General features: G+C 33.9%; 2 protein-coding genes across 7 annotated transcripts; one reads left to right on the top strand and one right to left on the bottom strand.

The window, feature by feature from the left end:
• The first annotated feature begins 5,974 nt into the window (after window positions 1–5,974).
• Window positions 5,975–11,198, top strand: LOC130801437 (protein phosphatase 1 regulatory inhibitor subunit PPP1R8 homolog). Of its 6 annotated transcripts, none has more exons than XM_057665295.1 (3): window positions 5,975–6,382; window positions 8,435–9,003; window positions 9,928–11,198. In XM_057665295.1, the coding sequence occupies exons 2-3, from the start codon at window positions 8,552–8,554 to the stop codon at window positions 10,739–10,741; spliced, it is 1,266 nt and encodes a 421-aa protein (XP_057521278.1). In that variant the 5' UTR covers window positions 5,975–6,382; window positions 8,435–8,551; the 3' UTR covers window positions 10,742–11,198. The 6 variants fall into 6 exon arrangements, with proteins under 6 accessions (XP_057521278.1, XP_057521281.1, XP_057521280.1 ...); XM_057665298.1 differs by having other exon boundaries at window positions 5,988–6,382; window positions 8,516–9,003; XM_057665297.1 differs by having other exon boundaries at window positions 5,988–6,382; window positions 8,493–9,003.
• A 3,257-nt stretch (window positions 11,199–14,455) lies between these two features.
• On the bottom strand, window positions 14,456–16,567 carry LOC130801701 (protein ROH1). Its single transcript, XM_057665582.1, has 2 exons — window positions 15,879–16,567; window positions 14,456–15,485 (listed from the first exon to the last, which is right to left on the bottom strand). The coding sequence occupies exons 1-2, from the start codon at window positions 16,428–16,430 to the stop codon at window positions 14,763–14,765; spliced, it is 1,275 nt and encodes a 424-aa protein (XP_057521565.1). The 5' UTR covers window positions 16,431–16,567; the 3' UTR covers window positions 14,456–14,762.
• Between the last annotated feature and the right edge of the window lie 1,500 nt (window positions 16,568–18,067).

Raw genomic sequence — 18,067 nt, 5'->3', positions numbered from 1 at the left:
ATTCTCGCTCCTTCGTTCATTAACTTCAAACGCACAAACGAACAACAGTAATTCCTTCATTCTCCTTCGTTCCATTGTCCTTCGTTCATTCACATTCTCGCAGCAATTGCTCTGGTTTGTTTTACTTTTGCTTTTTGATGATATTTTTGTCGTTGAATTTGGCTTTTTGGTGTGTTGTTTGTTTATTGATGGATTAATGTTTGTATTTAGGGTTTGTGATTTTATTTGCTGAAGAAATCCACTTAACTCTGAAGAAATCAAGTATTTTTGCCTATTTAACTCCTTATGTTTAATTGATTGCTTGTTGTTTTATCGATGAATTATTGTTTACTTTATTTGCATTTCATTGTTTGATATTTGAGTTCGTGTTTAGGGCTTGTTATTCAGAAATTTGTTTTTGGTATTTTGGTTGAATTTTGTAGTGTATTTTTCAATTCTAGAGATAAAATTGAACTCCAGGCTTTTCCATGTATTTGTATTTGTATTTGAACTCCAGGCTTGTTCCACACCCTAAATCATGCAATTTCATTTGTATTTGTTGCTTTGAAATTGGGTTTTTCTTCCAAAATTCATTGTGCAACAAAATCAAGAATGTGGTTTGGGAATGTGCAAAAAAAAAAAAATTCATTAGAAACTGTCTGTGGTTTTCTATTTCCAATTGAATTACGTTTGTTTACAATGGATTTCAATGTCCTGGACGATACTCCTTTATCCATTTGCTGCCACACAGCATCTGCCCGAGCTTTGATTTCTAGCAAAGATACAGACTTTTAAATAATTCCTGATGGGAAACGAAACAAACTCATAAATACACAGTATTACCATTTTTTTCAGACTGTGAAGGACTTCCCTTTTTTGATTCAATGGCAGTTACATCCATTTCCTGCATCATGAAGGATATCAAACATTCATTCAAATCAAGTACCCAAAGTAAACATCAATATGGACTTCGACATCCAAACGTCTATTAGATTCAAAGATCAATTTATTTGATGAATGCAAGAAAAAATTGAGACTCAACAAAATATTAATACAAGATCAGGTTTAACTAGGATAATCTTTTGTTTACCTCATTTTTAAGTGATTAACTGACTAAGTGATGTGTATGCTTAATATTTATATGCCATGTTGACATCATAATTTGTGTTAATCCTAGTACATTATAATATTCTATGAAGAAATTTGACATCTGGGGGCTTAGGTGGTTGTCTTGTTTTAGTTAGCCATTTTTAACAAGTGCAATACAGGTGCGAAAATTTGGTTTACTTAAAATGTCCATTTCATTTTGTTGGATGAGAAGTGGATTTTAACTTTTGACAAAGAGTAGAGTGATACTATATTGTTTGATGTCGATGATGTCTATGCAGATATTATTGGGGCTTCTACTGCTTGACATCGTATTCCATGGAAAACCACAAGTTATAAGGGATTGAGGAGCTTTTACCTTTGTGTCTTTGGAATTTTGTTTACATTGACACAGTGCTGACAAAACAATGATTTTCTCATATATCTATCATTCTGAACTTATTTGTGCAAAGTCTGGATTTCCGTTCTAAATTTATTCTACTCCAATTTCCCATTTTCATACATTAATCTAGATTAAATTAAACTATTTTCCTTTTTTGAGTGTCGAGCGATTGTTTGGTTGCTTTAAATGCCTGAACTTTATTCAAATAAATGAATTTCAATCTTGGTTTACATATACCATGTAATTAGTACTTCTGTTTTCCTTCCCGTTTTTCTGAACTGTGTAATGTGTACTCATTGTGAGACTTGGTCTGTTCACTTTGCAGATGTTAAATTTTGAACCAGGGCCAAATACTATGCAACCCGTGATTGTCAGGGGAAGAGGTAAAAACAAAAAGTTCTGGAATGTTAGGGAGGAAGCTACTCTAATTGATATTCTTTCCGAGTTAAATGGTACAAGCTGGAAAACTGACCATGGCTACAAGAACGGATACTGCTATCATGTAGAGAAACAAATGGAACTGAAACTACCTGGTTGTGGATTGAAAGCTGATCCTCACATTGAATCAAAGATTAAGACCTTGAAGAGGCACCTGTTTACCTCACAGCCCATCAGCAACATTAAAACCAAGCTGGAGTTACATCAAGTTTTTTTGGATATGGCTGCACTTGTGGAAGCTCAAGGACAGCAGCTTAATGATATAGCCAGTATAATCTTTTGTACCTTCAGATTATTGAGAATACATTTTTACTCACAGTTTGTAATTATTGGATTATTACATTTTTACTCACAGTTTGATTGAATAAATGATATAGCCAGTATAATCTTTAGCACAGTTTGTAATTACTACTTTTGATATGGTAAAATAACAATATTATTTGATTATTATGAGTATAAAACGAAAAATGAAAAAAAAAAAAGAGTATTTGCTGCGGTTAGGCCATGACCGCAGCAAATAAGGGGGGTTATTTGCTGCGGTTTTACCCATGACCGCAGCAAATAACCCCCCTTATTTGCTGCGGTTTTTGCCCATAACCGCAGCAAATAATGCCTTTATTTGCTGCGGTTTTGAACCGCAGCATTTAAAAAAGGACATTTGCTGCTATCACAATTGCTGGGGGCCAAAACCGCAGCAAATAATGGCAAAAAAACCGCAGCAAATGATGTTTTTTCCACTAGTGGCAATCATGGTTAGTTTGTGATTCATATGCTTTCCTCTTCCTTTTCTCTCCTAACCCGTACTTGCTTACTCTGTCTTCATCATCATCTTCCTGCATTGATTACGCCATTGTTGAAGCTTCATCTTTCTCATTGCTGCTTTTCTTGACGTTGGTAAGTTTCCTAATCTTTCCTCATTTTTTTCTGTACATGCAAGATGTTGGGTTATTTGAGTTATTACTCTAAATGTCAAGCACAATGTCGCATTTTTTTAATATTTTTTCTTCCTAAATGTTCCGATCATTAGGGTTTGTTCTTGAATTTTGTGGTTTAAAGGTGTTCTGAGTTGTTTTTGTAATGAATAAACCCTAAAAATTAGGGCTTTGTTGAATTCTGAATGTGTTTGGCATTGGATGATTGATTTTATATTTTTTTTTGTGTTAACAGATTGTAAATGGATGATAGTGTAGTGTTGAAATTTGTATACAAAGGTAAAGAGACAGAAGTTTTTGTTGAAGATGTCGACCTAGTTAACTTGCTAGACATGATTATTGATTGTTGGGATAAGGCTGAGAGGGAAGAACATTTGACGCCTAAACATCCCAGTTTTAGTTATGTATACAAAAAGAAGCATGTTCAACTGGTTGATGATAAAGCGTTGTTGGAGATGTTTAGTAGAAATAAGGGCAAGGACAGTATTTGCATCCATGTAGGGGACTCTAAACCTAATGCCCTGTTAGATAATGCTAGGAGGCTTAGGGAAACCTTAAAGCAGAATGCACAAATGAAAGATTTGAGATCCAATCCCCCATGCAGAACTTGATGATGAAGATGATGATGATGTTGTTTTGATAATTCCTACCCCTAGTCAACCATATGAGGAACTGCCTGTGTTGAGTGATGAGGATGATGTGGACCCCATTCCAACTCCTGTTATACCTGAGAAAAAACCTGTTGATGATACGGACCCCATTCCAACTCCTGTTACACCTGAGAAACAACCTATTGATGATGTGGATGTTGATGTACCCTGTGAGGAGAAACCTGTAATACTTGAGGAGCATGCTGTTGAGGATGATATGGATGTTGATAGTGATTTTGATATAGAAGTGTACCCCATTCCAACTCCATTGCAGATTTTGAAGCCCAAGGGCTGGAAACCACCAAATACTGAGTTTAGGCCCAAATTACCTGTTTTGAGAAGGAGTAGAAGACATGTTGAGATAAACCCACCATCCCCTGGCAACATCAATGATGTTATCATTGAAAATGCTGAGTTATTGAATGACATAAACCAAGCTGATGAAGTTAATGATGAAGCAAATGATGAAGTTATGTGGAGAAGACAACACCAAAGAGAACGCAAAAGAAGACAACACCAAAGAGAACACAAAAGAAAACTTTAAACAAATCTCCAAACAAAAAAATCTCAAAGACCACTACGAAAAGAAAGGGAATTAAGAAGACAGTTATTAGAAAGTCTGTAAGATTAATGCAACAGAACAAGGAGACTGCTGCTACATCTGGAACACAATCATTGGTCAGTGAGAGTGATGATGAATCTTTCAATCTAACCCTGTCATTCCATAGTTGTGACAGTGATAGTGTGTCTTTGGTTGATACTTAAAAAGAGGCTGAGGTAGAGGATGGAATAAGGATGGAAGATGTTGATGCAGGTTATTTTGATCCATTTGAAGGACCAGTTTGGGATGATGAATGTGATGACTTTGATAATTATTTGACTAAGTTGTATAAGAATGTGGAATTGTATAAAGACAAAGGTTCTGGGAACATTGTGATTAAAGAGTGGCAATTATTTACAGATAAGCAACATTTGAGGGATGTGATTAGGGATTATTGCATACAATCTGATTTTTCAGTGATTGTTGATAAAGCAGACAGACTTAGGTACACAATTGTTGATAAAACATTTGAGGGAAAAGGGAAGAAGAAGATCGCGTGTTTGAAGTGATGCTGGATATTTAAACAATTAGAAACTAACCATGGTTAGGTTAAATTCAAAATTTAACGGACATTTAACGGAAAAATCATTCATAGTGTCACGATTGTAATTAGCATATACTTGGGGGGTACCATTGAAATTAACTGAGGTACCATTGTTATTTTGCTAAAGTACAGGGGTACCATTGATAATATCCGTTTTCTTTTTAGTAAGTTTATTTCATTTTAATTTTTAAGTGAAAAAAAAAATTCTCAATTACAAATTTAATTTATATTTTTGTTTATTTATAATTTTTTTTCACTTTCTCTTAAAATGAATAATATTTTATTCGCTTTGTTTAATTTTGCACTAGTTACCTATAGGGATGAGTAATTTTTTAAAGCAATAAAAATTGAACCTTCAACTCTAATGGTTAGGAGTGGCCAGTCAAATGAGTTTCACAGCCACTTCTATTCAAGTATCCTTCATCTGACCGACTTTTACAAATTATGCTTTATGTTATGCACCCCTAGGCCCTGAGGCATAGAAAGAGTGAATACTCAATGAACAATAGGGTGTTCGATTCCAGAAGTTGTTGAATCATATCAGAGCTAATGTGTTCCTTCTAATTAGATTACTTAATAGATTAATCTTGTTTATTCCTTGTGTAAAATTATTCGATGTGTCTTCTTCTGTATCTCAATACCTTTATTTTAATATGTCTCTTTTACTTTAATATTTTTATTTGCAATAATGTCTTTACGAACTTTAAAAATTATATTTTCGTTTACTTTCTTGCTTCTTAATTATATTCATACAATATAAACGTCTATACCATCATCTTATATATATGTGCAACAATGTGCTATGGCAATATTATGAGGACAATTTGACATCGGAAAAACATAATAAAATTTGTTTCGATCAAATTATCATCTCAAATATATACGATATGTGTGTCTTTAAAAGTATAACCATCAATCACATATATAAAAAAGTTCAATATAACAATTAACAAAGTTAGGAACAAATTTAAATATGTTTTTCAACAAAATAATTTATTTTATTCTATTTTACAAACTTTATTATATTAATATATAGATAATATGAATAGTGAAGTAAGATTTGAGTTTTTGTTGATAAACCTTTTTATTTTCTGCTCCATTGCATTTTACTAAAAAAAATTGAATTTCTCTTTGTATTTTGTTCATACATTTATTTATTACAAATCTCCTCTTCGTCCATTATCAAGCAATAATGAAATTCATGGGACTAAGTAGATTTCGTAAACCTGACTTGGCTATCGTATTAAATGGAGTGTTTGCATTTGTTTTCTGTTATCACTGAATAAATTAAGTACTGTGGATAATTTGTATTATTTTGATATACAAGACTTTTTTTTTAGACTGAAAAAATGGGTGAGAACAAGTAGCATCAAAGCCAAATTCCAAAAGAAAAAAAAATAATCCATATTTTTCATAGAACTATAGAAGTATCATTGAGTGACATAAGAAAAACAAAATTAAAAGTGAAGAAAAAAAAATACTAAAAAACATTCAATAGTCACTCCAAATTCCTCTCTCTTTCCCCTGACCCTAAATTTTCTAACCCTACAATTCTTCAACCAATGAATCATTGATCCAATTGCAGATTGAGTTCGAAACGAAGGAGAACAAGTTCATATTTTTACAGAACTATCAAAGAACAAGTCGTGGGAATTGAATCAGCATACTGATTTTGAAGATCTAACATTTGAGAAATGTTGAATCTCCAACTTTCACGATTTTCGGCGATATTTTCACTCGAAATTGTTGGTAAATTCCTTTCTTTCATTTTCGTTTTCGAGTAATCATGAAGTTCATTAATGTTGAATGGCTATACATTAAAATTTGAAAACTCTGATTAGTTATGTGCTGGGGTTTTATTGCTTTTTGGTGGAATCTGTGATTTTTATTGGAGATTTGCGATTTTGAGGAATATTTGCACAGTGGCTATCATTATAAGGTTAAATTTTGCTACGTTTTGTTTGATTTGAGTTGCGGTGCCGTTTTCGTCCATGGATGAAGCTTTGGTTGGTTCTTTTGTGATGAGGTTTAGCTGAGAATGTCTAGCTTGTGTTATTTGCTAAGTGACTTCGGTCTTTGGGAATTGGTAACTTGTGTTGGTAACTAGTGCTATGACACCATATGTATATCTTTGGGCAGCGTAGGGTTTAGACTTTAGCGATCAGTGAATGAGCATGTGAAAATGAATATTGTTTCCTAATTTACGCTAATGGACTTACAAGTTCGGAGATTACCACAACAAGAATGCCAATGGCTCAATACTAAAGGAGGGGTTGGGCTACTTGAACCACGAGTGCTTTTGGGTTCATGCTCATTTAGGTTGCATTGTTGCAAAAGGTTCCCCCTCCACTTGTGGGTGACAGAGCACTCATAGATGGTGTTTATAGCTCCCTTTGAAGGAGTTGAAGCTCAACTTTACTTTTGCTGGCTCGTGTTTAGATAAGTTCTAGCACACCCCTTAGTTCTTTTTGAGGAGATGGTCAGTGAATGGGAAAAGTTGAAAGGGTAATGAGACCATTATTCATGTTTTTCTTATTATAGTGATGGAGTGTGCATACAATTTTTAATTTATATTTGTCATAATAGTATTGGAGTATTTCATAACACACATTGAGAGATGTTAATGTAGTTGTTACAAGCAGGTCTTATGCCTCTATAGTTTTTTCTATAGTCTAAAGAGCGGCTTGAAGAATAATATACATCCTAAGGAATCTCAATAATATGAGGAAGCTAATAATTTAGGTATTTAGCACTTTTTCAAAGGAAGACATAAGAGGTTGTATTTGGGAATAAATAATTTATTTCAAATTATAGATGATAATTATAAAATCGTAAATGAAAAATTGAGAATGACAAGGTTTGGTTAGTATTCTCTAATTCTCTACTTTTTTTTTTGATAGAGGGAATTGATTCGAATCTAAATTTAAATTTTTTTGATTTTTCAATCACTAAAGTTGAGTTAATTTTAGATTTCTTGATGAAATCAATTCTCAAAAACAACATTTAAGAAAATACGTTTTCAAAGCCATAATCCATACAAACAAATTTCCTACTCTAACAAGGTAGATAAAAGTTGTGAAATTTTCGTTTCTATTAGTATGCTCAGACATGGAAATTTGGAGGAAAGGTGAGGGTGGAAGAGCGATAATTTCTTTTCTTTGTTTGCATGTGCAATGGGGAATGAAAGTCAGGAAATTGGTGGGATGTATATCTATACTCCTTCGTTTTCAATTAAAAGATCCTTCAATTGTCTAGAATATTCGTATGTAATGTGTAAGCACACTTTTCCTTTTCTTTCTTATTTTCCTGTTGTACCAGCTTCCATTCGATCACCGTATGAACATGATTCCTTCTAAATTTTCTATTTCTTAGATAGAAGATTTTATTTTAAAATTGATATTTCCTCCTATTCAGTCTACTAGTCTCATATAGCTTTTCACACTTGTCGATGTAACATTTTATCCCTTAATATCTCTAAGTGTGCATAATTAAAAATTACGAAAATTTAATGTTAATAATCCTTGCATTGGAACTAATCAAATAAGATCTCACTTGACTATGTTTTAACTTATAGATCAAGAATAAGATACAAATTAAAAGTAATAAGTGAATAGCGACGAAAAAGTAAATGAGACTAGTAGGCAGAACAGGAGGCAATATCTAGTAATTTTAAAATTTGTCATTATATGGTGACATGTGCCGTGATTCATAAAGTTAGCCCTTTGTGCAGATATTTACAGTTTTTCTTGAGTCTATATACTTATTCGCTAGTCTCTCAAATTAATTTTCTTTGAAATGCAGCTTTCGAATGTTTTGTTGCTCTTTCATACTGATGCTGTTGCCTTGATTCTGAGTTTAGTGCTTCTGAATTCATTGTAGAAGTTTAGTGACCCTGCCTGGATCTGAGGATAAACGTAAATGTACGGGAGAGCTGGTCTTGACAGATTTAAGAAGGCTCAGACTCTTGAGCCATTTTCTGTCGCTTCCAAAACATCTTCTTTGCCGTCTTCTAAAGCCGTAATCAGTCCTTATCAGCAGAAACTAACCCTACATGGACACACGGAGTCTCGACCCCCTCCTTTCCAGAAACCAGCTTCAGATGCAGATGCTTCTGTGCCCTCCACTACCACTTCTCATGTTACCCAGGTTGGTGGCGGCCAATCTACCTGGCAGCCGCCAGATTGGGCTATTGAGCCTCGCTCTGGTGTATATTATCTTGAAGTTTTGAAAGACGGTGAAGTCCTTGGCCAGATTAATCTCGACAGAAGGAGGCATATTTTTGGCAGGCAGGTCCCGGCTTGTGATTTTGTACTCGATCATCAATCTGTTTCACGTCAGCATGCTGTTGTTGTTCCACATAAAAATGGAAGGTTTGATCTTTTTCTCCGTGTTTGTACATCTTTGATCTTGGCTGTACCTTTTGTACTTTTGCTCTATATTAGCATGCACTAGGCCTCTGTATTATAAATGTCATTTATTAATTGAAAGAGTTCTTGCATAATAGTACAAAATCAATCGGGGCATCTTTTAGACACCATGAGAAATAATTGGCAGAATGTAGCATAACTTACCACCTACTACAGCTGTAGCCAACCGATAAATTCTCACTAGATATATCTAATATGGTTCTGCTGATTCCATTGTCTGAATCCAAGGAAATAATAGGAACACTATTGTGTATATCTGAACTCTATGTATGAAAATTAAGTGTTGCAGCAACTCATCAAGGACCAGTCCAAATTTAAACATAAAAATGAAATTCCAATCCCCCGTTACACCAGAAAGGGGAATGCCGTGAAATGATTAGTCAAATGTAAGGACTGAGGACAGAAGGTGGTTTACCCTTTTCAATGGGCTTAATAAACATGGGATCTTGGACAATTCTTATGAATTCTTCCCTACCAAATTGCTTAAAATATTTGAAACTGCTTACCACAAAATATTGTGCCCCTTGACTATCAGATAGACCACAGTCCATCCTCGGATGGTCCAAATTAGTAGCTTGGGTAAATTATCTTCTTCGAACAACAACACCCAACAGCTTCTTCTGTGTACGTTTCCATCTCAAAATAAGCTCCCCGAGTACCTAACTCATTGTGATTTTGCTCTCCCACTTTTTGTGATTGTGAGGTTTCATTTAGGTTAAACTACATGATGATTTCTGATCTTACTTCTGAATATGCGAGTTTTATTTTTGTGCATAACAACTCCTTCAACAAAGAGGATCCTAATATGAACCTGACAAATCTGGAAATTGTTTTGTAAAAGTTATGACCACTCTGGCTTTCTTGCAGCATATTTGTCATAGATTTGGGATCTGCTCATGGTACATTTGTGGCAAATGAGAGACTGACAAAAGATAATCCCGTTGAACTTGAAGTAGGACAATCTCTGCGATTTGCTGCTTCTACAAGAACATATATATTGAGAAAGCATGATACTATTCCTATGCCCACTGAGATCAAGTTGCCACCACCCCCTGACCCTTCAGATGAGGAAGCTGTTGTTGCTTACAATACACTACTAAACCGTTATGGCATAAGCGAATCAGACCTAAACAGATCTACAAGTGTGTTTGCTACTTCAAACGCCAAAGATGATTACCAACTACCACTGAGGCCAGCTAAGAGAATGAAGAAAACAAGAGTTGCCTTCCGCGATCAAATTGGAGGTGAATTAGTTGAAGTCGTTGGCTTTTCTGATGGTGCTGATGTGGAAACAGAACCAGGTCCTCATGGCTTAAAGGAAGGAAGTCTTGTTGGCAAATATGAGTCACTAGTTCAAATCACTGTGATTCCGAAAGGGAAAGAACAGGTCTCTGTCAAGGAAGATGATCCTTCCCCAAAAGGTGTTACTGACAAACTACAAGAAATTTTGAACAAGGTTAAAAAACCTAACACTTTAAAAAGTGGTATCTATGATGACTTATATGGAGAGTCCTCTGGAAAGGTGGGCTCATCATGGGCAATCTCTTCTGAAAGTGCTGTTGGCAAAGAATCTGCTCCTTCAAACAGCAATGGGTTAAAAGATGTTTTATCCCATGTTGATTCAGGAAGAAATACGGTTCTTGATGCTGCTGATGATGATGAGGATTTATTCGGCGACTGATTTTGGTAATTTGAAAATCTTTTGAGTTTTGACTCCCTTTTCTTTTTAAAAAAAGGCCTCTTTTGATGGGTAGCAACTGTTATTGAACTTCAAGCTTGAGACGCGTAGCTTTTGGTTGGGACAGTGCTCCTCAATATCATGAGGAAACGTCGTATTTTCTTACCAGCATCTTTAGTGCAATGTTGTCATCTGTGCGAGACTAAACATTTCAACTTGAAGCTTTTATGTTTCAGTAACTTATTTGATACATAACAGTTTAGATTTTTATGATTATATTGTTAAGTAGTCCATGTGTATTGTCTTCATTGATGCTTTATAGCACTGTATTGAATCACCTTCAACATTTTGGCCTGCTGTATTTTGTTTCACTATTAACTTTTCTTGTACAGTGACATGAGTTCCTGGTTGAACTAGCCAAGTTTGTGTGGTATGCAACATACTTCTCAACTTTATTTTTTTTTCTTTCTGAAACAATATGATCCTTACAGCATAAGTAGTAAAGTAATTATATTTTATTGTGCATCGGGTTTGGGATAATCAGCAAATAGCACTTGACATAAGTGAACAAAAAAGAAGATTTTATTTACGAGAGATGTTTTTTTTTTCATTCGGCTGATCCTGTCTTTTGAGATTAAGGTTGTGTCATTCTTATTATGGTATTGTGTGTTGTTTTTGGGATTTTCTGGTAGCTTCCATGCTTCGCGAAGGTATCCTATTCAGAAGTAACTTTATCTCACTGTTATTCCTACACTGATGCTTGACATCTTTTTGTTATCTTCAGTGCATGATTTTGCTTAAAGTTTTAAATCACTGTCTTTAATGGACTGAAATGTTGAATTTTTCTGTGATATGTTGCTGGATGGGAGTGAGTGTCTAATTGTCTATGAGATCCATGTTAAATTGTTGGACTTTATCAGCAGTTTTTGCACAATTCCTCTGGTCTGTTGCTCAACTAGTGACAGTACCGCTTTAAATTGATAACTTATAAATTTCTCTGATGTTTTCTTTACTATGGATTTGCACGGTTATACTTGTAATAAATTACTTTCTCTGGTTTTTTGTACCTGTATTATTTCATCCATGTGCACTATCCAGTGCACCACTTTGATTCCTGATATCTTTTAGTTAAGTAACAATAATGCCTAAACTTTAATCCCAACAATATGGTTAGCCATAAATAAAAAAATAGTGGATATTAGCAAAGAATATATTAAGACGAACCAAATTAGATTTCACTTGTCTATATTTTTTAATACAATGGGAAGTGCATATGAGACAACACCAGTGGATGAATACTGAATAGTAGCTATTACGCAAATGTTGCTAGTATTATAATTGTCATGACTCATGCACACATGATTCATGATTGTTTTCTTTGTGGAAATTATATGCTCATGGTCTTTGTGTTCAGTATTTAGTGATTATACTTTTTCTTAGTAGTAGTTTGGAGTTGTAGCAGCCACAGCACTGATGAATATGTAACAACGTACAGAAAATCCCCTGGTCTTCAAAAACTAGATATCTTATTCAAGGAGATTTCACATCTCCTGGTATTTCTATTCAGTTTCAGCAATAAGCATTATAACCCTAGGTAACAGAATCGTTCTAAAATATGACCTCTTTGGTTAATTGGGTGGGATATGGAAAATCCAAGAAATCAAAATTCTAAACCTTTTTAAAAGGTACTGTGGAATCATAATTCATAACCCATTAGAATTATATGTGCGTATGCCTTGATTTTCCTGAATGCTGGAATGTATAAACCTGATTCTAAAATGCTTTTCAGACTGAAACTTCAAAACCTGGTTCTTACGGAATTGTACAGTATGCCATTAAACATCAAATTCGTGTGTACCGTTCGGACCTTGTGCGACTGAGAGTCATTTTTTCGGAAATGTCAACCATCCTTACATTTATAACCAAGATTCTTGCAACCAAAATCACTTAGAACAGAATCTTCTCTAAAAAAGCAGGTAATTGTAGATGTGTATCACAGGAAACTCAGGCCTATGAGCTAGAACAACACTATCAAAAAAGTTTGTTGTCATGAGGCAATTGAAGCTGAGCTACTAGCCATCGGAAAGCCTCAAATTGATTCGCAATCATAACAGGAGAAGAGTTACCATGACAACTTATTTTAATGGGGTTTGGGAAAATTTTCTAGCTGAGCAATAATAGAACCAAACTAACAAGACTGGTTTTCCAATGCAAGGAACTTTCTTGTGTTGTTACTAGCTTGAGGTTTGTTCATATTGGAAGAAAGTTAACAAGCTAGGTTGCAGATTCAGCGGCTCAGTCAGTCTGTGGTTTGAAAAAAGTTTATTTTGTATTCCATCCTATGCATCAATCAATTGTTTTGTGGATGAATGTACCAAAAAAACAAACAACCCACATGAGTTGCCCTGTTTGAAATTCGGGTATCTAAAGCTTTTTAACAAAGTTTTTGAATTTACTGTTTGTTCTTATGTTAAGGCTCGACTCACGAGACAAACTTGGAGTTATCCTTTGTTCAAGAAGAAGAAGGATGATGACTACCAAACTTTTTCGCATTTCATTCATTGTGAATTAGTTCTTGTATGGAATCTTAATTGGGTTCATATTTGGTTAGAAAAGGTTGATCTGCTGATTTATCGATAGATTATGTAGTCCCTCAGTCCCAATTTTGTTGGAACAATTGATTTGATTAATCATTTGAACAAAGGATACATGATTCCACATGTGAACAGTACTCTAATGTTCAAAACACTAAGATGAATCTCATTTGTTATTACTTGTAATCTAGCATTGCATGACTAAACAAAAACTCCAGTCAATCTTGCTGTGTATAGAAATTCTACCACTTTTCCCAATAAACATTGGATCTTGAATATACGACTTTGGTATTTTGAACGTAGAAGTACTAAAGTAGGGCGTAGGCAGTCAATGTACTTATGCACATCCACATCCCTTAAGTAGGTGGAGGGAGGGGTGGATAGGGTAGGCCATGGCCCTCCCTCAAATATTTAATGTTTATTTTATATTAATTAATTAAATTAAGTAGTATTTTGGAACACATTTTATGCTTATTCTCAATAATCAACTATTAATCTAATCCACTAAATGGTTATAAATCCATCTAAAGTTATTTATTTAACTAAGATTAACTTATCTGCATGTATTCTTTTTGTCATAATGAGTTTACTTAGTTTAGTTGTGAGTAAAATGAAAAAAAAATAAAAAATTTAAGTAGATGAAAGATATATATATGGTTGAAGTGAAAAAAGATAATTGACTCACATCTAGAGAATAGTAATAAATTAATTGAGACAAAATAAAATAATAAATCGCAAATTGAGTACAAAAGACAATGACATTTTTATTTTCTGTTTTACTTTACTATCATACGAATTATTGTTGTAAAATTACATAATATTTTTGCCACTGCGGAAAAAACTAAAGCAACATAAAGAACAAGGCTCGACTTTTTTTTTTTTTTGCCTCTTTGACTTTGCTTGTTGTTGGAGCACTACTTTGACTTTTATTATCAACATATTCATTCTTGTATATTTTTCTTAAATATAAATATGTAAATTGTTAAATTATAAAACATAATAGTAATATATCTATTGTATTTTCACTTTATAAAACTAATAAAATAAACCAAAAGGAAACTCTTACAAGAATAAAATGAAAATATTTATTAGTCTTTTGGTATAAAAAAAGACATATAAATATATATATATATGGATATATTTTTTACCATTTACAACTCCAAACAAATCATAATGGTCAATTTCTGTAACAAGTATATGGGCAATACCCAAAAACTTCCTAATTAGTAATATCACACTGTACTCAATTACTAACTCTATTCCCCATTAATGTGTTTTTTTTTCTGTTTTAAAGTTTCTAAACCTTTTTTCCAGCATTTGATATGCTTATAAAATAAAATTTCCCATGTGACAAAATTCTACATTACACAAATAAAATAAAATAAAATAATTTTTTTTTTTTTTTAACTTTATGATTAATTATTTGTATCTTATACATCAGGAGTTGCTGACTTGGCGGCTTGTTCGAGGACATCAAGCATTGTAGCACGACTTTTTACAAGTCTATGGAACAACTCCCTAATCTGTACTTGTAACGGGCTCAGCCCATCATCCATTCTCCGGCATATCTCCGCCAATTCTGACACCTGAGATGCAAATTCCGCCTCCTTCTCTTCCTCCATCGGGTATTGAAAATTGTCTGCAAACTCCACCAATGATTGGCCCAATTTCTCAACCTTCACCACTTCTTTCACTAGTCCAGCTGACCCTTTCTTTTCCTTTCTTTTCCATTCCTCAGCTATCTTTTCCTGAATCCCACACATCCCATGGGCCCAATTTAATTGCTTTGGTACAGGGATATGGGTCCCAAGCCCGGCCCTGTCCTGACATGGAATTGCAGCTACTAGTGTCCACATTACAAAAACAAGGACCACGCTCATGATATACACTGTAAGGGCTAAACCGGTTGACTCTCCACCACGTGGCGGGTATAGATTGGAGGAGATGGATTGAATTTGCTTTGCGGCTGACCAATGCTTCGCCACGCTCCATGAGAAATTCGGCGCGTGATGGCGTTCCTTGACTGACGCGCCGGCGCCGCCTGTACGTCTTCCAAAGGACCATGATCGTTCCGTTGATTTACCGTTGTTTTCCTTCTCATCCACCACAATTGAACCCTGTAATGCTGCTAATGCTCTTCTAGCCCTCTTTATCTGTTCAAAGAAATCAGCAAATATTAACATTTTTTTCTAAATTTTTTTATGTCAAATTATTCATGAAATTGAAACTTCTTTGTCCATTTTCCATATATGTTGATGGTACACGCAATTTATTTTCAAAGGTTGAATTTTTAATCAATTTTGTTTGATAAAATTTGGAAGATTCCAAAATAAAAATTATTTGATCAAACAAGAACCCAATTCAATTCAACCAAATAAGTGATAAAAATTACCCATTTGACCAAAATTTAATCATGTCCTATCTCAAATTGACTTTTCAAATTCTCATTTTAATCAAAAATTAAATGAATCATCATCAATTATTTCAATTTTCAAACCCAAATCATCAAAATCAAAAATCCATCAAAATGGAAGGTTTGAATTTACCTGACCATCAGTGAAGGGCCTTTGTTCCAAAGCAGAAACAATGATTTGAGCTTGAGATTGCATAAATTTAATAGCATCAACACCATGACTAATTGCATTACAAACATCCATAGCTTTAACAGTTCTATCCAAAAAATCAGGAATCATACGATCAAGCGGTGATTTCGCAATCTGAGAAGGTTCTCTTCCCATTAAAAGAACAGCCTTAAACTCCGCCTCGCAACATAAAAATGCATCTAAAAGCTTCCTAAGCCAAGGAATCGAAAGGAGGGTCTCACCACCAGCAAAAGGGGTGGTATCTCCGTCGTTATCGCCGTCAATAGGAGGATCAACGGTCGTGGTGGTGAGAGAAAGAGACGGCGGTAAGAGAGGTGTATGATTGTTATCTTTTTTAGTATTAGAAGGAGGTAAAAGATCAGAAAAACAATCACAAATTTTTCTTTGAAAAAGCTCTAAATCTTCAGCTTCTCCTTCCATGGAAGCGACTTGGTTTCGACGGATGCTAATCCGGCCAAGGAAGTTGCCTTGATTATCAGCCCCTGCTGCCCACATTTCTTCTAATGGAGAATTGTTCAGGATGTAAAAAAACAAAAAAATCAGGGAAAAACAGAGGAATAGATAGAAAAAACAGAGGAGGAAGGAGATATAAAAAGGAGGGAGAAATAGAAGTATGAAGAAAGGATAATAGGAAAATGAGAATGACAGTTAAATAAGTTGTTGTGTTATCTGATAGGTTGATGTGTGGTGGGACCCATCGATTTGGGAATTTGATGGTCAAGGTTGCTATTGCTTTTGAGGCCCATGACTCTTTCTTTCTTGTCTAATTTTTGTTTTCTCTCCTCTTCTTGAAAGCTGACTTGGTAGCTGTTTTTTTTTTTATGTGTCATTTGTTCCTAAAACACCCTTTTTGTTTTATCTAATTACTCACTCCATTTTATTTATGAATTTTCTCCCAACAAATATTCACAAAAATTAAAACGTCATGGGTCTAACACTCTATTAGACTCGTCCCTGTATTTAGAATTCGGTCCAATTTTTTTAGCCCAGCATACTCGGGTTTGAATCCAAAACATAAATAAATTGATCCAATAGACCCTAACCCAATCCAAATCATCCCTTTGAATCAATTTAAGACCCAAACCAACAGACTTGTCCCAAAACTGACTTATACAATTTAAAATTAATTTTCGTTTCGTTTAAAATATATTTTTGTATTTATTTAGACTCAATTTAGATTTATATACAACTCATACACTCATTTTAATACCAATGAAACCTTTAATTGAAGACCAATTAAAGATCCCGTAAGACCCTTTGGAAAAAATTCAAACCCTGAGGATTCGAGTCCGGATATGGGTCGATCAAAATTTAATATATCATGGGTCTAAGGAGGAAAGGAAGGTCGCAACTCATACTTATAAAGGACAGTGCATCCAAAAAGTTCTTCGGCTCGAGAAAGATCCACAGATGAATATCTAGAAAAAACCTCAATCGTAAAAACATATAAATAAATAGATAAACTGGGTAAAAACGAATAAAAAATAATATGTAAAAGGCAAAGAAAAAAACAAGAACACCAATTGGTAAAAGAAAAAGTATCAGACTATTAGTAGTCTAAGATATGGTCAAGATGCTTCTACTATCCCTGGTCAGGTTCTCATAGAGGTATAAATAATGCCAGTTATTCTTTATTTATTCCTCTCATACACGTTCTCCTAGGTCATGAACTCATAACATAGATATTAGATATCAATTAAACACAATTAAAAAATTTAAATTATTTTAAAAAAAAATTAAATTGAAAAATGAATAATATAACATAAGTTTAAAACTTAGAAATTTATTTAAGGAGTTTCAGGTGGTAATCCTGAGTTTTGAATCTTTTCATGCGGTAGATAAATATTTTTTAAATTCACATTCAATTTTTATGATGTGATAGACTAAAGGTTAAATTATTTGTTAAATTAATTACTCATTTTGAACATATTATTGAAAAACATCCCCAATAAGGGTAATCGTGTCAATGCTTTCATGAAAAAATCTTTACCATGCGTAATAATAACGTAATGTAACAAAAAAAACCTCAACCTTTTGTTTATCTAATGAAAAAAAGTTAAAAATCAAAAAGACTAGGCGAATAAATTAATGTTTAACCAATACTAAATTAATAAATCAAAAACATATAATTT

This window comes from Amaranthus tricolor, chromosome 15 (assembly GCF_026212465.1).
Source record: "Amaranthus tricolor cultivar Red isolate AtriRed21 chromosome 15, ASM2621246v1, whole genome shotgun sequence".
Classification (NCBI taxonomy): Eukaryota; Viridiplantae; Streptophyta; class Magnoliopsida; order Caryophyllales; family Amaranthaceae; genus Amaranthus; species Amaranthus tricolor.
The sequence above is the reverse complement of the archived record's forward strand: the minus strand, read 5'-3'. Positions and strand labels throughout refer to the sequence as shown.

What these genes read in the sequence shown, in the direction of transcription:
- LOC130801701 (XM_057665582.1), bottom strand. Translation starts at nt 16,430, where the DNA reads ATGTGGGCAGCAGGGGCTGATAATCAAGGCAACTTCCTTGGCCGGATT. An exon ending in GGCCCTTCACTGATGGTCAG is followed by an intron (nt 15,486 to 15,878) that starts GTAAATTCAAAC and finishes TTCTTTGAACAG; the next exon opens with ATAAAGAGGGCTAGAAGAGC.
- LOC130801437 (XM_057665295.1), top strand. Translation starts at nt 8,552, where the DNA reads ATGTACGGGAGAGCTGGTCTTGACAGATTTAAGAAGGCTCAGACTCTT. An exon ending in GTTCCACATAAAAATGGAAG is followed by an intron (nt 9,004 to 9,927) that starts GTTTGATCTTTT and finishes GCTTTCTTGCAG; the next exon opens with CATATTTGTCATAGATTTGG.